The 20,026-nt window shown below is 61.4% G+C and overlaps 3 protein-coding genes, 1 long non-coding RNA gene and 1 other non-coding gene across 26 annotated transcripts in view; 3 read left to right on the top strand and 2 right to left on the bottom strand.

Annotated features, from left to right (window-relative positions):
• Positions 1 to 1,627, bottom strand: part of PHRF1 (PHD and ring finger domains 1) — a 38,608-nt gene extending 36,981 nt beyond the window's left edge. For all 19 annotated transcript variants that reach the window (XR_013403352.1, XR_013403353.1, XR_013403354.1 and 16 more), the window contains exon 1: positions 1,501 to 1,627. The gene's annotated coding sequence lies outside the window, so the exon portion shown is untranslated. The remainder of the gene's footprint in view (positions 1 to 1,500) is intronic.
• A 151-nt stretch (positions 1,628 to 1,778) lies between these two features.
• LOC114672194 (uncharacterized) lies at positions 1,779 to 4,288 on the top strand. The gene has a single exon (XM_077961636.1). The coding sequence runs from the start codon at positions 1,928 to 1,930 to the stop codon at positions 2,690 to 2,692; it is 765 nt and encodes a 254-aa protein (XP_077817762.1). The 5' UTR covers positions 1,779 to 1,927; the 3' UTR covers positions 2,693 to 4,288.
• Positions 4,289 to 10,211: 5,923 nt separating this feature from the next.
• LOC114672193 (uncharacterized) lies at positions 10,212 to 12,062 on the top strand. Its single transcript, XR_003722402.2, has 2 exons — positions 10,212 to 10,350; positions 10,829 to 12,062. It is a non-coding gene; the product is annotated as an uncharacterized LOC114672193 (long non-coding RNA).
• Positions 10,483 to 10,592, top strand: MIR210 (microRNA mir-210). The gene has a single exon (NR_032451.1). It is a non-coding gene; the product is annotated as a microRNA mir-210 (primary transcript).
• A 2,859-nt stretch (positions 12,063 to 14,921) lies between the features above and the next one.
• RASSF7 (Ras association domain family member 7) lies at positions 14,922 to 20,025 on the bottom strand. 4 transcript variants are annotated; one of them, XM_077961592.1, is made up of 7 exons: positions 19,599 to 20,025; positions 18,492 to 18,591; positions 17,114 to 17,244; positions 16,158 to 16,855; positions 15,621 to 15,749; positions 15,461 to 15,542; positions 14,922 to 15,381 (listed from the first exon to the last, which is right to left on the bottom strand). In XM_077961592.1, the coding sequence occupies exons 1-7, from the start codon at positions 20,023 to 20,025 to the stop codon at positions 15,353 to 15,355; spliced, it is 1,596 nt and encodes a 531-aa protein (XP_077817718.1). In that variant the 3' UTR covers positions 14,922 to 15,352. The 4 variants fall into 4 exon arrangements, 3 of the variants coding, with proteins under 3 accessions (XP_077817718.1, XP_028688800.1, XP_028688804.1); XR_013403362.1 differs by lacking the exons at positions 18,492 to 18,591; positions 19,599 to 20,025 and adding an exon at positions 17,530 to 18,020 and having other exon boundaries at positions 15,461 to 15,749; XM_028832967.2 differs by lacking the exons at positions 18,492 to 18,591; positions 19,599 to 20,025 and adding an exon at positions 17,530 to 18,020 and having other exon boundaries at positions 14,922 to 15,542.
• Between the last annotated feature and the right edge of the window lies 1 nt (position 20,026).

Genomic DNA, 20,026 nt, shown 5'->3' with positions numbered 1-20,026 from the left:
TCTGCAGATACCCTCCAGCACAACCACCAGAAACAAGACATTTTGGGACCACCAAGAACCCTGCAGTCAGGATGCGGGTTAATGGGAACCCCTAGTTTAGGACCTCCTGGTTGCACCAGCAGCCCCAACTCCACATCTTCCCTTCCCCATATCCACCTCTGCCGTGTCCCAGGCCACAGGCCAGGAAGCCATTTCCGCAGAAAAGACCACAGCCCTTCCCAGCTGTTGGCCACCTTCGGCTGGGCTAGCAGAGCTCTGGGGTGGAGGGACCACTGTGGCTCTCCTGCTTAGACTCCAGATTGGGGGATTAAAGGGGAAAAGAAAACCGGAAACGCTATTTCTCTCTCTCTTCGAATTCAGGGGAACCAACGCACTGGCAGTCCCAATTGTTACTGAGGAATGAAAAGGGCCTTTGGTGTCCGGGGTGCCTGCAATCCCTTTCCATGCCAGTCCTGGAACCTGAGTGCCCATCTCAGGCACTGAACAAGCCTGCAGCCAAGTCCAACATCTCAACTCAGGCCAACTTTTATTCTTGTATTCACCATTTGCTGTATCAGCTAGGAGACCTCAAAACTGTAAACTGCAATGATAGTCAAAAAGTCAGGTATGAACAAAGGTCTCCGCGGGCCTGAGATGAACACAGCGCTGCTGAGGGCCACGGCCAGGCCTGTCGTAGCCATGATGCTGAGGCGTCATCCATCCACTAGTACTCTGACTTAACATTCTTCCCATAAGAAAGAAAACCGGGTGGTCCAGGAGAGGCTAAGTATGCCAACCCCGAAGTCAAACCTCAGCTCAGCTTCAGAGCCTGTCCAGTGACCACAGGCCACAATGTGGTTCACCCAGCTGACTGCTGTTCTGCTGTTGTCGAAACAAGTAAAGCGCGGAAACTCCAAAGAAGGGGTAACACAAGCAGCGTCAAAAAGAGCACGGTCGGAGTCGGGGCTGGCGCGGACCCGGCCGCCGGCTCTGCCCCTCCCCGACTGTGTGGCGCGGGCCAGTTACTTAGCCTTTCTGGGCTCCAATCCCCTCATCGGTAAAACGGGAACAATGCCTACTCCAGAGGGGCTGTTGTGAGAACTGCAAGAGTTAAGGAATAGGAAAACCGCCAGCCACACGGGCCTGTGGACATGCAGACAAGGCTCGAAGCCCATGAAGGCAACCACGCACAGAGGCTGGCAACAAGGCAGCGAAGTCACAGCGCTCTTCCAAACGCGGCAGGGCGGACTCGCAGGGGGCACGCGCGTGGGTGCCACGGGGCGAGGCAGGTGGGCTCCCGCCGCGTCCCCGCAAGCCCCGGACGTCCGCCCGCAGGCCACGGGCCTCCCAGTCTCGGCGGGGCCTCCCAGCGCGCGCGCCCGCCCGCCCTCCCGGCCCGCGGCCAGCGCGGAGCAGGCCTCGCCCCACGGTGCAGGCCGCAGACAAAGCGCGTGGCGCCCACAGGCGGCCCGCGGCCCGGAGGAGCAGGGACCCCAGGGCCGGCGCGGCCGCCGCACGTACCCGGAAACCTCGCGTCCCGCAGCCGCTCCTGAGGGCTCGCCGCCGCTGCCCGACCGAGAGTCGCTACTAGGCCCGGCCCGGCCGCAGCCGCCGCCGCCGCGCGCTCTTCGACCCGGAAGTGCACGGCGCCTCTTCCGGGCCCCTGCGTCCCGTCCCGCCCGTTGACTGGAACCACTGGGACCAGAGCGGGAAATAAATGGCTGAAATGAGGAAGGTACCACTCCCTGCAGCCAGGGATCTCGAGGCGTTTAAACGGTTTCCCTTCCACCTTGGAAACACTGTCTAATGCAGGACTGCTGCCCGGAGAGATCAGTATCCTGGAAAAGCTCGTACTGTTTAACCCCCGACCGTGGGCTGGTCGAGGCCCTCCCCCCCCGCGGCCGGGACAGCTGGTACCGCCCGGATCTCCGCCCACCGCCCAGAGCGAATGGGAGCTGCTTCCTGTACGTCAGCTCCGCCCCCACGCCCGCAGCCCTGTGTCTCCTCGGGCCCGCAGCCCCACCCCGCCCCCACGCACGTAGCCCCGCCCCCACACCCTCAGCCCCGCCCCACCCCGCGCCCGCAGCTCCGCCCCCACGCCCGCAGCCCCGCCCCGCCTCGGGCCCGCAGCCCCACGGCCCCGCCCCCACCCTCGCAGCCCTGTCTGGCGCCCGCTGCTCCGCAGCCCCGCCCCACCCTCGCAGCCCCGCCCCCGCACTGCAACCCCGCCCCCCTGCCCGCAGCCCCTTCGCAGGCCCGCGCGCGGCCGGAGCCCTGGGGAGGGCTGTCCTGGCGTCCGCTGCTACTAGCGCCGCGCTCCTCTGACCAAACACTGCGGGAGCCTTCAGTGAGCCGGCTATTCCAACCTAGCCACAAGTCTGTCCGTCCCGCAGCAGGCGCGGTGAAACGTGCGCGCTGGCGAACTAGGCGGGCTCGGCAGGACGCGGCCGTGCCGTCCCGTGTGGATTTGGCGCCGGGTGGCCCTGAGGATGTCGCGCAGAAGCCGTACGGGCCTCGGGACGCAGGCCCGCGTCGCTGCAGCGCACCCGGGGAGGCTCTGGGGGTCCCGAGCAGGCGCAGGCTCGCGAGACCCCCTGGCCGCTGCGGGGAGCGCTGGGGAGGCGTCCAGAGCGGGCGCCAGAGACCCGCGGGCGCCCGGTGCAGGGGCTGCCGGGGCTGGGGCCCGGGTGTGGGAAGTGCCCGCTCCCGGTAGATGCTGAAGGCGGAGTTGCCAGGATTTGCTGAGGACTTTTGGAGGAATGAGGCGGGGAAGGACGAGCTTGAGAACCGACACCGGAGAGATGGGGAAGACGGGGGAGGCCTGAGCGCGGGCTGGCATGGCTGGGGAGGTTGTGCACTGCCCAAGGATGCTCACTGAGGAGCGTCTTCACGTTTCATCGTGGGTTCCGTGTTTATTACGACGACTACCAGCAGCTCCCGAGGAGCAGCGACAGATGGTGGGGTGGGGGGGCCCAAGCTGACCTCAGGCGGTCGGTCCTCCTTCCCAGGAGCCTCAGCGTGTGTGTCCGCAGGTGTCCCTTTATTTAGCGCCCCTGGGGGAATGGGACGTGCCAGAGATGGAGTGGGCAGAGGCTGCTGCACTGGATGAAGAGGAATATGTGGGAATCGCATGTGGGGTGTGCCTGAGGACCAAGGCCTGAACCCTGGGACTCCAACTTGAAGAGGTTTGGAATCTGCAAAGGAGACCAGAAGGAGCACAGGGGTGCTAGGGGTGGAGGGCTGGAGGAAAAACCAGGAGAGGGGCTTCTGGAGGCCAGGGAGGGCTTGCACACACATCCGAGGGAGGGAGGGAGCCTGGGTGCAGCAGGGTGGGTCGCTGCCATTCACCGAGGGCCGGCGGCGCTGGGGCCAGGGGCTGGAGTTTGGAGAGTGAGCAGAGAGCGCGCGGGGCTGTGAACACCAGCTTCTCTTTCAGGTCGATTTACTGCAAAGGGGAAGGTAAAGGTGGAAGTAACTGAGGAGCAGGGCAAGAGAGGGGTGTGGTTTTCTGTAGGGTCCAGTCCTACGGGGGCTTAGTGAGTGTTCTCCGCGTGTGCGGAAAGATTGTAATAAATAAAGACACAAGACAGAAAGGGAAAGAGAAAGCAGCTGGGCCCCGGGGACCACTACCATCAAGACGCAGAGACCAGCGGTGGCCCTGAATGGCTGGGTGCGCTGATATTTATTGCATACAAGGGGGCGGGGTAAGGAGGGTGGATCTTCTAAGTGATAAGGTGAAGTAAGTCCTGTGCTCATAGGACAGGGGGCCCTTCCGTTTTAGGTAGCCGAAGCACAGAGAGAAGGCAGCATACATCGGCATTTTCTTCAATGCACTTATGAGAAAGATCAAAGACTTTAAAACTTTCACTATGTTTTCTATCGCTATCTACTACGAACTTCAAAGAGGAACCAGGAGTACGGGAGGAACATGAAAGTGGACGAGGAGTGTGACCGTTGAAGCACAGCACCACAGGGAGGGGTTTAGGCCTCCGGATGACTGCGGGCAGGCCTGGATAATATCCAGCCTTCCACAAGAAGCCGGTGGAGCAGTGTTCCCCGACTCCTCCAAGGAAAGGAGACTCCCTTTCGCGGTCTGCTAAGTAACGGGTGTCTTCCCAGACACTGGCGTTACCGCTTGACCAAGGAGCCCTCACGCGGCCCTTATGCGGGCGTGATAGAGGGCTCACCTCTTGCCTTCTACGTCACTTCTCAGGATGTCCCTTCAGCACCTGACCCTAGGCCCGTCGGTTATTCCTTGGTTATATTAGTAATGCAACAAAGAGTAATATTAAAAGCTAATGGTTAATAATGTTTATAACAATGATTGATAATTGTCCATAATCATCTTTATATGTAATTTGTATTATGACTATTCTTATTCTCTTTTCTTTATTATACTGAAACAGTTTGTGCCTTCAGTCTCTTGCCTTGGCACCTAAGTAATATTTCGCCCACAGTTTTCTGTTTGCAATGAGAGAAATACCAGGCACTTATGGGTTCTGAAAATGCCCCTGAAGGAAGGAGGAGTGGATGGTGCCAAAGAGACTGCGGAGGACTCTGGAGCAATCTACTCTTGGTGGGCCAGAGGGGCTGGGTGTCACGGCGGTCACCCAGGCCAGCCTCCTGAACTCACACACTTCAGTCTCAGTTTCTCAACCTCTGTGTGCCTCTGTGTCCTTGGCTGTGAAACAGGAATGTGGGTGCTCATGGCTACCTCTTCGGTCATTGTGAGGACAAGATGGGTACGCCTCAGGTGGGGTCCCGTGTGGTCAGCGGGCTGAGGGACCGCCCTCTGCCTTGCACCAGGCACCTCCCCTACCTTTGCATGTGCCATGTGTCTGCCTGCTGGACACTAGATGCAGGGGTATCCACAGACACGCCGAGGCTCCTGGGAAGGAGGACAGGCCACCTGGGGGACTGCTGGTAATTGTCATAATAAACACACGCACCCAGGCCAGGCACCGTAGCACTCGCCCTGTTATCCCAGCACTTTGGGAGGCCACAGCGGGAGGATCACTTGAGCCCAGGAGTTCCAACATGGGCAACATGGTGAGATTTCCTCTCTACAAAAAATTTTAAAAAAATTAGCCTGAGACGGTAGTGCACACCGGTAGTCCCACCTACTCGGCAGGCTGAGGTGGGAGAATTGCTTGAGACCAGGAGGCTGAGACTGCAGTGAACCGTGATGGCATCACTGCACTGCAGCCTGGGCGACAGAGTGAGACCCTGTCTTAAAAACAATAGAGCCGGCCGGGCGCGGTGGCTCACGCCTGTAATCCCAGCACTTTGGGAGGCTGAGAGGGTGGATCACAAGGTCAGGAGATCGAGACCATCCTGGCTAACACAGTGAAACCCCGTCTCTACTAAAAAAAATACAAAAAACTAGCCGGGCGAGGTGGCGGGCGCCTGTAGTCCCAGCTACTCGGGAGGCTGAGGCAGGAGAATGGCATAAACCCAGGAGGCGGAGCTTGCAGTGAGCTGAGATCCGGCCACTGCACTCCAGCCTGGGCGACAGAGCGAGACTCCGTCTCAAAAAAAAAAAAAAAAAAAAAAAAACAATAGGGCCAGGTGCAGTGGCTCACACCTGCAATCCCAGCACTTTGGGAGGCTGAGGCAGGAGGACCACCTGAGGTCAGGAGTTGGAGATCAACCTGGCTAACACGGTGAAACCCCATCTCTACTAAAAATACAAAAATTAGCTGGGCATGGTTATGTGTGCCTATAGTCCGAGCTACTTGGGAGGATGAGGCAGGAGAATGCTGTGAACCTGGGAGGCAGGGGTTACAGTGAGCCGAGATTGCACCACTGCACTCCAGCCTGGGCGATAGAGCGAGACTCTGTCTCAAAAATAAACACATGCATCCACATGGAGACACGAAGGACGTCCTCAGTGAGCATAATCCTTGGTCAGTGCACAACCAACCCAGGTATGCCACGTAACACTCAGGCTCAGGTGTGAGAAGTATCCCCAGGCAGCTGCCCAGAGCCAAACTAGGCCTAAACTGTGCATAGGTGGTGGTGCTTGAGAGCACGGGCACATACCTATACCTCCAACCTACTGATTCCCACCCCCCCACACACACACTGTCCTGACACAAAATGACTCCTTACCTGCTCATACATGGATAGATGCCTCACACACCAGCAGGCAGACACCTCCCGCATACAGCACCTCCCCTGCACACTGACAGGTCACCCCCAACCACCCCATCACCTGCTAGTGTCAGTGTGCACACACGTGCATTCTGCCCACACAGCCTCACACAGACCCGCACACTGAGGCTCTGGCCGGATTGCTAGTCAATGCTGCCATGTGCTGCCTGTGCCCCTTGCAGACACAAGCATGGCGTGCATGCTCCTGGTGTGCCCAGGGAGGATGGAGCTGGGCTGGGAGCTCCCTTGCTTCTGTCCAGCCCAGGCCAGCTTCTCCCGGAGGGCCCAGTCCAGCCCTTTCCCACCCCTGCCCCCCACCCCGCCATCAGGTCTGTGTGCACATACAGGGCTTGGTGGGCAGTGAGCTCCATCATCGCCCCTACCGATACTCATCCCACCCCCCCCCGCAACAGGGGGCCCCAGAGCCAGGTGGATGCCTGGGGGAGGCGGGGGCAGGGGTGGCTGGAGGAGGTGGGTGGGGTGAGAACAAAGAGTTAAACCTCTCAGAGCTGGGGGAGGGATCGGCAGGGCTGCATTTTGTATCTAGTGAAGGCAGATGTCTGTGTGTCCCAGGGCTGTCATATCAAACGGCCACAAACCAGGGGCCTTAGACAACAGAAAGGCATTCTCTCAGTCTGGAAGCCAGAAGTCTGAGATCCAGGCTGGAAGGGCCATGCTCCCTGTTGAGGATCTGGGGAGGTCCTTCCTCTTCCAGCTTCGTCTCCAGGCGTTCCTTGGCTATAACTTCCTATGGCCTCCCTCTGTGTATGTGTCTCTTTTTTTCTGTTTTTCTTTTTTTTTTTTTGAGACGGAGTCTTGCTCTGTCACCCAGGCTGGAGTGCAGTGGCCGGATCTCAGCTCACTGCAAGCTCCGCCTCCCGGGTTTGCACCATTCTCCTGCCTCAGCCTCCGGAGTAGCTGGGACTACAGGTGCCCGCCACCTCGCCTGGCTAGTTTTTTTGTATTTTTAGTAGAGACGAGGTTTCACCGGGTTACCCAGGATGGTCTCGATCTGCTGACCTCGTGATCCGCCCGTCTTGGCCTCCCAAAGTGCTGGGATTACAGGCTTGAGCCACCGCGCCCGGCCTTTTTTTTTTTTTTTTTTGAGACGGAGTCTCGCTCTGTCGCCCAGGCTGGAGTGCAGTGGCCGGATCTCAGCTCACTGCAAGCTCCGCCTCCCGGGTTTGCACCATTCTCCTGCCTCAGCCTCCGGAGTAGCTGGGACTACAGGTGCCCGCCACCTCGCCCGGCTAGTTTTTTTGTATTTTTTAGTAGAGACGGGGTTTCACTGTGTTAGCCAGGGTGGTCTCGATCTCCTGACCTTGTGATCCGCCCGTCTCAGCCTCGCAAAGTGCTGGTATTACAGGGTTGAGCCACCGCGCCCGGCCTGTTTCTTTTTTTAGAGACAGAGTCTCGCTCTGTCACCCAGGCTGGAGTGCAGTGGCACCATCTCGGCTCACTGCAAGCTCCGCCTCCTGGGTTCACACCATTCTCCCGCCTCAGCCTCCTGAGTAGCTGGGACTACAGGCACCTGCCACCACGCCTGGCTAATTTTTTTGTATTTTTAGTAGAGACAGGGTTTCACCGTGTTAGCCAGGATGGTCTCTATCTCCTGACCTCGTGATCCACCCGCCTCGGCCTCCCAAAATGCTGGGATTACAGGCGTGAGCCACTGTGCCCGGCCTTTCTTTTTTTTTTTGTGATGGAGTCTTGTTCTGTTGCCCAGGCTAGAGTGCAATGGTGCAATCTCAGCTCACCACGAACTCCGCCTCCCAGGTTCAAGCGATTCTCTTGTCTCAGCTTCCCAAGTAGCTGGGATTACAGGCATGTGCCGCCACACCCGGCTAATTTTGTATTTTTAGTAGAGACAGGGTTTCTCCATGTTGATCAGGCTGGTCTTGAACTCCTGATCTCAGGTGATCCACCCGCCTTGGCCTCCCAAAGTGCTGGGATTATAGGCGTGAGCCACCGCACCCAGCCTTCTCTCTTTTTTTGTTTTTTTGTTTGTTTGTTTGAGACAGTCTTACAATGTTGCCTAAGCTGGAGTGCAGTGGCGTGATCTCAGCTCACTGCCAGCCTCCCGGGTTCCAGCGATTCTCCTGCCTCAGCCTCCCAAATAGCTGAGATTACAAGCGCACACCACCACGCCTGGCTAATTTTTTGGTATTTTTAGCAGAGATGGGGTTTCACTGTGTTGGCCAGGCTGGTCTCAAACTCTTGACCTCAGGTGATCTGCCCACCTCAGCCTCCCAGAGTGCTGGGATTACAGGCTTGAGCCACTGTGCCCAGGCTGTTTTCCCTCTTCTAAGCACACTGATCATTGGATTTAGGACCCACCCAGGTAGTCCAGGATGATCTCGTTTCAAGATGCTTCCCTTAATGACATCTGCAAAGACGCTTTCTCCCAGTGAGGGCACATTTGGGGGGCCTGGGTATTAGGATGTGGATATATCCTCTTTTTCGGGGGGCACCATCCCACTCACTACAGATGGTGAAAAAAGGTGCCTGTGAAATTGGCAGGACTGCGGCAGAAGTGGGTTCATGTCAGCAGGGCACGACAGGAACACAGAGCTGCCCTGTCCTCTTGCCCCTTCTTGTCCCCTAGTCTGACTGCCCTGGGAGCTTCTGCCCTGCCATGAAGACACGGGCCTTCTCAGGGCTCCCACCCACTCTTGGGGGCTCCTTCATGACCCACACGATCGAGATCTTGCTGACCTCTGACCCCCAATAGAACAGAGTGGCTCCAGGCTCCTCTGGGCACCTTCCCCATCCACAGGCGGCCGGAGGTGCAAGGAGCCACTGGGTTCTATTGGGGGCCAGGGGTCAAGGGGTCAGAAAGACCTCGGTCATGTCTTGCTGATCATGTCTCAGTCACCCCAGACTCTGCACCTGAATTTATGTTCCCAGCCTTCAAGCCCCTGAGGACATGGGCTGGGTCAGAGCCTCCCTGGGGCCCCAGCACTTCTCCAGCGGGGCTGGGGTTGGGGAAGCGAGCAGGCTGCGGCCTAGGCCTGCACGGATGCCAACGCAGGGAGGTCATGGGGCCAGGGGAGGACAAAGAGCAGGGCGGTGAGTTTAGGGCCAGGGAGCCGAAGGGGGGCAGCCCGGGCCGAGGACCAGGGCGACAGTGCCAAGGGGGACCAGCGGCCAAATCTCCCTTGGCTGCCACTTTGGGGCCTCACCCCGGAGTCCGATACTTCCAGGTCTGAAGCTGGCCCTGCGCGTCCTAACGAAGGTCAAACTGTCAAGGCTCCTTCGATTTTACACCTTTTCAGGGCACAGACAGGCTACTCTCGCCTCGCCCCTGCAAAAGACCGGCACGGGGCTGCGAGGACCCCCGAGCCCCGTGCAGCACCCGCTCCAGGCTCCAGAGGCTTCCGCGGAGACAGAGCGCGCAGGAGGGACCCAGAGTCCCCAAGGGCGCCCCGTGGGGGTCGCCAGGCAACAGGCAGAGCCAGAGCCCCCTCCTCGCCAGCCGGACGGTCCCGGGCGTAGTATGGGGACCCCAGGTCGCCCGGGGGATGGCGCGTGCGTCCCGAGGACGCCGTGTTCGGGCTCGCGCAGGCCCCTCCCGGGTCACGGCCCGGGATACGTGAGCCGGGCACCCAGCGGGGTCGGGGGGGCGGCCCGCGGGACGCGGGTGCGGGGCACGGAGGCGGCCGGGTCGTACCACCGCGCCGCTGGGAGAGGGGCAGCTCCCAGCCGGCCCTGCCGCCCCACACACAACCGCGGGCGGAGGACCCGGCGCCAGGCTGTGCCCTACGCCCAGCCCAGAAGCCCCGCGAGCCCGGGCCGTACCACCGCGAGGCGGGAGGAGGGCCACCTCGGGCCGTACCATCCGCCAGGCTGGGGGACCCGCCCTGGCCCCGCCGCGCCCTCGCAGCTGGCGCCCTGCAGGCCCCGCCCGGCAGGTGCCGCCCCTCCCCGGGCCGACGTGCAGAAAAGAACGCGCCAGCCTCGCCCGCGAAGGGCCGCGCGGCGGTGGGCGGGGCGTCGCGAATCCCCCTCGCGCCCACTGGCTGCGTTGCGGTAGGGCGGGCCCGGCTCGGCCGGCCATTGGCTATGGGACCATGTCATTTGCATACGGGGCTGGGCGTGGGGCGGCTGGGCCCGGGGCGGGCAGGGGGCGCGAGGGTGCCCGCGGCCGCAGCTGAAGTTGGACCGAGAGCCGGCGACGACCCCGCGCCGGGGTCGCAGGTGACGCGCGAGGGATCCCAGGTTAGCGGGTGGGGCGCCCCTCAGAGGCCGCCCTCCCGCAGGGGCTGCGGGGGATCGGGCTGGGCAGGGGCGGCGGGGCTCGGACGCCCAAGTTGGAGGGGACGGGGGTGGGGTCGATCCCTCCGCCCGCCCACCCGGCAGTCCCTCCAGGCGCAGGGCAGCCCCTGCCCACCGCACACTGCGCTGCCCCAGACCCACTGTGCGTGTGACAGCGGCTGATCTGTGCCTGGGCAGCGCGACCCTCCTGGCCCCGTGACCCGGGTCTGGCGGGCAGGCGACCGGCCACACGGGGACGCGAGGGCAGCTGGACACTGTGGGGAGGGGGTGCCCTGTGGACGGGGTGTGCCTGTCTGGCCACCAGGGACGGCGGGTGGGGGGAAGCGGAATCATTCGGGGGCTTTGCTGCCCTCCGCTTACTGGGGCTGAGGCTGGGCTAGATACCCTCTTGGAGGGAACTTTGTTTTCCTTGTGTGTCCAGGGTACCGGTGTGCGGAGTTCCTGTTGCCAAGCCGAAGGTGGCCCTGGGCAGGCACAGGTGTTGTGGTCATATCTTGAACCAACAGGACCATCCTCCTGAGGGCCACCTCTGGGGACTTCCTCCTGGAAGAGAGTGAGGGATTTGGTGCTTCTGTGTGTGTCTGCTGCTTCAGTGGGGCCACTGCAGGAATCGGCGCATGGACCCTCCAGCGGCCTGTCTGCTGAGCCTGCCTTCTGAAGTCCACTGTGAAAATCAGGACCAGGGCGAGTCCGAGCCTACAGGCCCTGTCCCCCCTCCCCAGGTCTGCAGGAGTTGAGGGCTGCACCCACTCGCTGGAGAGGGAGAGGCAGATTTAGTGGACGCCTGGCATGGACTCGAACTGGTCTTTGGAAGCTCCCTGTCCTGACGGGGTTGCCTGTCACCACTGCGTACCAAGGCTTGGCAGGACCTGCACCTGGGAAAGGCTGTGTGTGGCCTTGGGGTCCACACCTGCAGAGCTGACTTACTGCCAGACGGTGACTTACTGTGGGCCACGCTCAGTGAACCAGGATGTCCTCAGCTGGCCCTACAGAGCACTTCTGTGCTAGGGATGAGTAGGAACTCTGGGCGAGAAGGGCGCCAGCACTGCCCCTCGATACAGCCTGGCTCTGCCCTCTGCCCATACTTATACCAGGTGGGATCTCTGCCCTGCATCGCCTGGGGATTGGCTGGGCTTGGGTCCGCCCTGCTGTGGAACTGTATGATTTTAGGGAGCCCAGCCTTTCCTCACGTCAGCACAGTTCACAATATAGTTTTCAAAGTATAGTTTAAAACTCAAAAGTAAACTTTTCAGCAACTCAAAGGTTTGCTGAGTGATCTGAAGCATTCTGGCAACTTTTTGGGGCCATGGGATTTGGTTCACCTGAAACAGCCAGTGAGACGCCGGGCGCGGTGGCTCACGCCCGTAATCCCAGTGCTTCAGGAGGCGGAGGCAGGTGATCGATCACTTGAGATCAGGAGTTCAAGACCAGCCTGGGCAACGTGGCGAAACCCCATCTGTACTAAAAATACAAAAATTAGCTGGGCATGGTGGTGGGCACCTGTAATCCCAGCTACTTGGAAGGCTGAGGCAAGAGAATCACTTGAACCTGGGAGATGAAGATTGCAGCGAGACAAGAAGATTGCGCCACTGCACTCCAGTCTGAGTGGCAAGAGAGACTCTGTCTCAAAAAATAAAAAATGAAACAGCCAGTGAGGAGGAAGGCTCCCCGCCTTCCCCACCCCGGAACAAAGCGGCTGCTGGGACACCCTCTTGGTGGGGAAGAAGGCCGGTTAGCTTCATCAGAGCTAGCAGCAGCAGACCAGGGACGGGCACCTAGGCAGTGGCCTCAAAAGGAACAGGTGTTCCTCAAAAACACAAAGGAAGAGTGCGTTGCGTGCTCTGCCAGCTCCATGCCTGCTTCCCATTGGGGGGCTGGGGCATGTGGGGCAGAGCTCATGACCCCCGGGAGGACGTGGGGGTGGGCTCCGGATGGCACCTGGTATTGCCCCCTGCTGGCCTGTGTGACGGTGTGGAGGGCTGGTCACAGAGGTACAACCATCCCTCCAGAATGTCAGTGGGGGCTGTGGATGGAGGAGTAGGCCCCTCAGACCCCAGGCCTGCTGCCCAGGCACAACTCACTTGGCCTATGCATTCCAGGCTCCACCCCTTGTGACCCTGGGCTTAGCTCCATCTGGGGCCACAGGTCAGGCAGGTCCAGGCCCCCAAGGACCTCCCAGGGACAGGCGACTGTGAGCCGGGCAGACAGGAGTGAGGTCAGGTGGGGGTTCCGGCTTGCTGACGCCAGCGTTTGGAGGTTTCCGCCGCTGCCTGGCCTCCCTGCATTCCCTGTTCCCTGCCTCAGGCAGGAAATAACCAAGCTGAGTTGCACCTGCACAGCAGTGAGCTCCTGGTGGTCCTGGCCTCTAGGAAGCCCTGTGGATGGCTTCCCTGCCCAAGTTCAGGACTTCCTCGTTCCCTTTGTCTGCTCCAGGGAAAGGGGGCAGCACCAGACCCAGATCCAGGGCCACCCAAGAGAAAGCTGAGTCCATCCCAAACTCGCCCACTAGACCCCATGATCTAGGGCAAGCTTGTCCAACTGTCGGCCCATGGAGTGGCTTTGAATACAGCCCAACGCAAATCTAAACTTTCTTAAACATTGTGAGGTTTTTTTTTTTTTTTTTTTTGAGACTGAGTCTCCATCTATCACCCAGGCTGGAGTGCAGAGGTCCAGTTTGGGTTCACTGCAAGCTCTGCCTCCTGGGTTCACGCCACTCTCCTGCCTCAGCCTCCTGAGTAGCTGGGACTACAGGTACCTGCCACCACATCCAGCTAATTTTTTGTATTTTTAGTAGAGACAGGGTTTCACCGTGTTAGCCAGGATGGTCTCGATCTCCTGACCTCGTGATCCGCCCACCTCGGCCTCCCAAAGTGCTGGGATTACAGGCATGAGCCACTGTGCCTGGCCAACATTGCAATTTTTTTTTTTTTTTTTTTTGAGACGGAGTCTCGCTCTGTCGCCCAGGCTGGAGTGCAGTGGCCGGATCTCAGCTCACTGCAAGCTCCGCCTCCCGGGTTCACGCCATTCTCCGGCCTCAGCCTCCCGAGTAGCTGGGACTACAGGCGCCCGCCATCTCGCCCGGCTAGTTTTTTGTATTTCTTAATAGAGACGGGGTTTCACCGTGTTAGCCAGGATGGTCTCGATCTCCTGACCTCGTGATCCGCCCACCTTGGCCTCCCAAAGTGCTGGGATTACAGGCTTGAGCCACCGCGCCCGGCCATCATTGCAATATTTTTTTTAACGATTTTTTCTTTAAGCTCATCAGCTATTAGTGTATTCCATGTGTGGCCCAAGACAATTCTTCCAGTGTGGCCCAGGGAAGCCAAAAGATTGGACACCCCTGACCTAGGGCATCCCCATCCTCTGTCCCAGTCCCACCCATGGCTGTACCCAGGTGTAGGGGTCCCCCACATTCTTCTCTAACTCTAACCATGGCCCCTGGAGTTGGGGGTGTATGGCTTACCATGAGGACCAGGAGAGGTGACAGCTAGCCCAAGGGCCCAGGCAGGGGCTGGGCTGGGATGTGGACACGATTTTTTTTTTTTTTAATTTTGGAGACAGTCTTGCTCTGTCACCCAGGCTGGAGTGCAGTGGCGGGATCTCGGCTCACCGCAACCTCCACACCCCGGGTTCGTGCCATTCTCCTGCCTCAGCCTCCCGAGTAGCTGGGACTACAGGTGCCCACCATCATGCCCGGTTAATTTTTTGTATTTTTAGTAGAGACAGGGTTTCACCATGTTAGTCAGGATGGTTTCGATCTCCTAACCTCGTAATCCATCCACCTCAGCCTCCCAAAGTGCTGGGATTACAGGTGTGAGCCACCGCGCCTGGCCAATTTTTTTGTATTTTTAGTAGAGATGAGGTTTCATCACGTTGGCCAGGCTGGTCTCTAACTCCTGATCTCAGGTGATCCCCCCCTTCAGCTTCCCAAAGTGCTGGCATTATAGGTATGGGCCACTGTGCCCGGCCCCTGCCCCAATATCAAAGCTTCAAGCTCATAGCAGACATTTCACACCCACCTGGGGAGGAGGAGGGAGCCCCTGCCCACTAGTACCCATGCCCTCCCTGGGTTGGTGAAGTGGCCTGGGCCTGGCTGACCTGAGTCTGGGACCCGCCCCCACAAGTTCTCAGTAAACCTGACGGGCGGGTCTAGCTTGTCCTGGTGTCCTCAGTTCCTGCTGCTGGTGGGGCCCAGGCAACAGGATGACGGAAATCAGGTGGGAGGGGGTGCAGACAAGCCCAGGACAGTCAGGCTGGGCTGAACCAGCAGGCCCACCAGGCTGGGGCCTCACAGGAGAGCCCCTGGGGTTAGGTGAGGCAGAGCAGGTGGAATGTGGAGCCCAGGAAGCCCCAGCCCTGGGCCCTACTGAGCACTGGTGCCTGAGGGACCCAATTCTCAGACACTCCAGCTGTGGCGTGCCCCAGGTGTCTCAAGGTACTGCTCAGTGGCACCCCGTGGAGGCTCAAGTTCAAGGCCTCAGACCCTGCCCGGCGCAGCTTCGGCACACAATCAAGCCGCTTCCGGCAGTTTATTGAGGTTTTCACGTTGGGGTAAGGGAAGTGGCACACACGTGCTTTTGCCATGTACACACAGTGAAGGACCCCTCCCATAGGCAAGCACATGCTCACAGCTTGAGCACACTGTCCATGCATCTCCTGTCCCCAACAGGCAGTCGTGGCCTTGGGGGCCTGGCAGGTTCTGAGCTGGCTACGCCCCATGCTTTTCCAGGGTGCTGGCAGACCAGCAAGGACTAGGGCAGTCCCCCCCTGTACCCCAGCTCCTGAGGCCAAACCCAGGGCTTCCCACTGTGTGGGGGAGGAGCCCTCTGTGACCACCAACTCTCCTTCTGTGGTGTGGGCAGGCTGGTCTCGAAGCCCTCACTAGGCTGTCACAGAGGCTGGGGTTGGGCTGCCAGAGGACACCACTCTGGGGCAGGAGCTGCTGCTACCTCCAGTTCTGCTTCATGGGGGCCACTGCGGGAGGACACAGGCTGAGGTGGCTGCAGCCACAGGAGGGCCCAGTGCCCCAGGGGGAGGTGGAGCACAGACATACCCTCGGGGCCTAGGCTGGGCACCAGCATGGGACTCGGGGGGTTGCCCAGGAGGGACTCCTCTCTGGCTGAAGGCAGAGGGCCCTGTGGGTTGGGAAGTCAGCTTGGAGTGGGGCTGGGCCAGGTCCTCACCTCCCAGCCTCCCCCAAGAACCACTCCGACCTGAGTGCCAGGAGGGCCCCTGTCAGGCCGTGGGGGCGGTGGCAGCGCAGCCCCAGTCTGCTGGATGAACTGTTGCAGGTTGCACTGACGGAGTTCCCGGTTCAGCTCCTCCAGCTCCTGAGCCTGAGCCTGGGGGCACATGGGACCCTCAGGAGGTATAGCCACAGGGCTCCATGCTCAGGCCCCAGAGGGAGTGCTCTCCTGAGTCGGACCCTGTGACCCCCATATCTGCCGGTGTCAGGGGTGGGGGAGTGACAGGGGATCAGGTCCCCAGGCTCACCTGCCTCCCGAGTAGGACCCTGTGACCCCCATGTCTACCTGTGTCAAGGATGGGGGAGTGACAGGGATCGGGTCCACAGGTTCACCTGCCTCCCCAGTCGGACCCTGTGACCCCTATATTTGCCCGTATCAGGGGTGGGGGAGTGACAGGGGATCAGGTCCCCAGGCTCACCTGCCCCCCAGGTCAGACCCTGTGACCCCCGAATCTGCCGGTATAAGGGGTGGGGAAGTGACAGAGGAACAGGTCCCCAGGCTCACCTGCAGGGCTCGCTCTGCAGCCTCCAGGGCCCGGCTCACCAGAGCCAGGCTGCCCTGCACCTCCGCACTCTGCCGCTCCTGAACAGCCAGGTCCTGGCGCAGGCGCTCAGTGGCAGATGCCATAGGTGAGGGGGGCCCAGGGGCCTCCGCTGCCAGCTGCAGCTCAGCCTCCAGGGCACAGGCCTGAGCATCCAGGGCCTGCAGCCGGGCGGCATGCTCAGCAGTGGCCGCACTTAGCGCCTGCAGGCGTGCCTGTCCCTCTCGCTCCCGGGCTTGCTCCCGACGCAGTTCCTGTTCCCAGAAGGCCTCGTGGCCCAGCTCCTCAGCGTTCCTCTGCACCCTGAGCTCCAGGCCCCGCAGGTCTGTGCAGCAACCTGGTGTGGGTGTCACAGAGGCCGCAGGCCCAGGGTGTGAGAGGCTGGGGGCTGGCCCGGGGGTCAGTGTTTTGCGGGGCTCACAGCCCAGCGCTGCCCGTGGCTTTGCAGGGAGGCTGGCACGAATTGGGCAGCGTTCCGGGGGTGGACAGTTGTCTGAGGAGGGCCTCCCAGCCAGGCTGGGCCCTGTGCGCCTCAGGACAAACTGGACATCACTGGCGAACTGTCCGCAGGTGGCCTGGGCGCCCACTGGACACTCCTCTGGCAGCAGCTGCCGCTCCTTCTCCCTAAGCCGCTGCACAAGCACAAAGCGGCCAGTCTGGCCTGGGGGGGAGAGGAGAAGATCAGCCTATGTCCCCCCAACTCTCTGTCCACCTGGCTTAAGGAATTGGGGAGGACCAAAAGGATCAGCAACCAGTCCCACTCTCCTCCGGGGGGTGCCACGGGGCTGGACCACTCTCCTCCGGGGGGGGGGGTGGCCACGGGGCTGGACCACTCTCCTTCTGGGGGACCATGGGGCCGGACCACCAGGTCCCACTTCAGCTCTACCTGCCCAGCCTGCCTAACCCCAAGAGGACTCACCTATTGCTTGGGCCAGTGCGATGACCACTTCCTGGCAGGTGGTCTGCTCCGAGACCCCACAGACCACACGCTGGATGCCATCCACCCACACCTTCAGCTCCATGGCCGCCAGCCCCAACAACATCCCTGTTCTGTGGGGAGGGTGCAGGCCACAGGGTCAGGACCTACCTACCCCTATCAAAGCCTGGTCCTCCTCTCTTCCTTCTCCTGGACTGCCCTAGAAACGGCTGGGCTGCGACCCCTCAGCATGGGCCCAACCCTCCTGTGCCAGCCCCACCCGCCGGCCACACATTCCTAGGGTGGCGGCCCTCCGGAGCACGCATCCTCCCCCACTTCACCAGCCTACTCTTGCCACGCCCGCACTCCCGGAACAAGGAGAATCATTAACCAGATCCAGGATTTCCTGCCCGCCTCACCTGGCTCGGAGGGCACTGCCCCCTCCCCGGGCGGCGCGGAGGCGCCCGCACGCCAGGCCCCGCGGCCGCCGCCATGGGAACGCCCCACCCGGACCTGCTCAGGCCGCAGAGGCGCTCGGGGTCGCGACCAAGACCTCGACCCTGCAGATCGGGCGTACTCGGGGTCTGAACAGCCCCAGCCACCGCGGGGAGCCCCGCCGCTGCCGCCCAATCGCTGCACTCGCCCCGAAGGTCCCGGTCCCCGCGGCAGGCAGGGATGCCCGCGCCGCGACCCCAGCCTGGCGGGAGCCAGGGCGTCCCCGCTCCGCAGGGAGGGCGCAGGTGCGGCACCGCCCCCGCCCTCCGTCCCGGCATCGCGGAAAACTCTCCCCAGTTGGAGTCGGCGCCCTGCCGGCTAGAGGAGCGCCCCGCACTCGAGAGGCCCCGGGACCCCGCGCGGCTCACCTGGGCGCTCGCCAGCCTCTGTACCCGCTCAGGCGCCGCCGCAACCTGCCGCCCCCAGCGCCGCGGCGCGCCCCGGACCCGCGCCCCCATTGGCCCGCGGCCCGCACGCCCCGCCCCCAGCGCCTCTATTGGCTGCTCAGCGCGGGTGTTCCGCCCCCTCCCCCGCGCCCATTGGCTGTCTCTGTCACGCCCCTCCCCGATCCATTGGCCTGCCGCAGCGCCCCGCCCCCAGAGACTCCAGGTATGGGCGGGTCGGAGGGACGGGCCGAGCCGCGGTCCCCGCCCCCACCTCCACCCGGCTAACAACGCGGAAACGCGGCGGCTGCTACCCGCGGGCTGCGCGTCGAGACAGGTGTCCGACCCTGCTCCTGGGCCGACTTCGTCAGCAGCCTTCTAGTGTGTGGCGGGTTCCCGCCCAGGGAGGGTCTCTGGCCTGGGATCCCGCAACCCCCGCCTGCGTTGAGGGGCAGAGGGGCCAGCCCCTCCCCTCGCTTCCCGGGCCAGCCTTTGGAGCCTACCGCAGCGGCAGTAGCCTGGACGCGCAGGGGTCGCGGGGTCGCAGGATCACCAGTCGCGGCAAGGGAGGTAGAACTCTGCGGAGCTGGCGGGCGCCGAGCCCTGGTGCGGAAGGTGCCCGCTCAGGGGAAGGCCCGGACTCTGGCTGAGGCTCTTCTCCTACACCTTCCTGCCGCTTTTGGACCCAGTGCCAGGCCTTACGCACAGTGAAGCTGGCTGGAAGCCGCTCCTCCACCCCCTACCCTACTGTCCCGCCCAGGGCCCCGCAGCCTCGCGGTCATTGATTGCCATTGTGGAGCATTGATTGCCAGTTCCGCCCAGCTCAGAACGAGTTATGGGCGTGGAGGGGTCTCCTGCCCGGCTGTCTCCTGTGCTCCGCTAGGGAGCCCTTACATAGTCGAAAGTTGCAGAGGTGAAGAGTGAATGAGTGAGGGCGAGGTGGAGGGTGAAGGCTGGAATGCTCGGGTCTTGTGGGTCAGGTCTGGGACCTCGTTTTTGTCCTGGAGCAGAGGGAATACGTGCCATGGTAATGAGAATGCCCACAGGGTCCCCTGAGGGTAGCCCAGAGTGTGTGGAGATGGCTGGGAAAGGTGAGGCTTCAGTTTGGGGGTTCAGGTAGGTGAGGGCCTGTCACTGAGGTCAAAGGAGCTGTGGGCTGGGCCTGGTGGTGGAGGCAGGTGCCTGTAGTCTCAGCAATTCAAGAGATGGAAGTGGGAAGATCACTTAAGCCCAGGAATTCGAGGTTACCGTGAGCTGTGATCACACCAAGGCACCTCAGCCTGGGCACCAGAGCAAGACCCTGTCTCTAAAAAATTAATTATTAATTTAAAAAGAGGCTGTGGGCAGGGGCATACTATTCCCAGTTAGCGTTCAGCACAGTCCCCAGCTTGTCACTGTTACCTGTCTGCTTCCCCCACACACCCATGGCTATGCTGGGCTGGCCCACAGGCAGCAGTGCCCCCATATTTATCCCGCAGGTGCTGCCAGGCTAGGTAGGGGATGCTGGGGCCTCCCTCAGGGTGCTGGCCACTAAGTGGTCCCCCCGCTAAGCTGAGCAGTGGCTCAGCCTCTCACACCTCCAAGCTGGGCTGGCCCAGCCCAGAACTCACCCAGGGGCCTGGTCTGGGGTCTCCCTGGAGGCTCCTGGTAACAAACAGCCCCTCCCTTTCTGGGTGCTGGTGTCCATGGCAACGGTATAGAACCCTTCCCCTCCAGGCCTGCTTGGAGGTCTGGCCTCAGGTGAGTGCTGGGGGTAGAGCCCTGAACTGGGGGTACAAGAGAGAGAAAGAGGGACACCACATCACAGGCAAAGGGCCAGCACCTGGGTGGCAGGGGGACATACCAGGGACATGTCAGGTGGTGACCTGCTGCCCCATCCTGGTCAGAAACACACGGGTGTGGACATCCACATGTGAGTCTCTTCAGAGAGCGACGCTCTGTGAGCAGTGGTGCCGCCTGGGCTGCTCCAACCTGTGTGGCCACATGAGGCACACATAGCCAGCTTGGGACCCCCACCCCTCCGCTCCTGAAGAACATT

The sequence above is a fragment of the Macaca mulatta genome, chromosome 14, assembly GCF_049350105.2.
Source record: "Macaca mulatta isolate MMU2019108-1 chromosome 14, T2T-MMU8v2.0, whole genome shotgun sequence".
Classification (NCBI taxonomy): domain Eukaryota; kingdom Metazoa; phylum Chordata; class Mammalia; order Primates; family Cercopithecidae; genus Macaca; species Macaca mulatta.
Note: the sequence above shows the minus strand (reverse complement) of the source record. Positions and strands in the feature narration are given on the sequence as shown.

Bases quoted from the DNA above. Each gene is read 5' to 3' on its own strand.
- LOC114672194 (XM_077961636.1), top strand. From the start codon at position 1,928: ATGGGAGCTGCTTCCTGTACGTCAGCTCCGCCCCCACGCCCGCAGCCC.
- RASSF7 (XM_077961592.1), bottom strand. From the start codon at position 20,025: ATGTTCTTCAGGAGCGGAGGGGTGGGGGTCCCAAGCTGGCTATGTGTG. The intron at 16,856-17,113 runs GTGAGTCCTCTT...TCTCCCCCCCAG, and splicing joins CGCACTGGCCCAAGCAATAG to GCCAGACTGGCCGCTTTGTG. The intron at 15,750-16,157 runs GTGAGCCTGGGG...ATGTGCCCCCAG, and splicing joins CTGCAGAGCGAGCCCTGCAG to GCTCAGGCTCAGGAGCTGGA.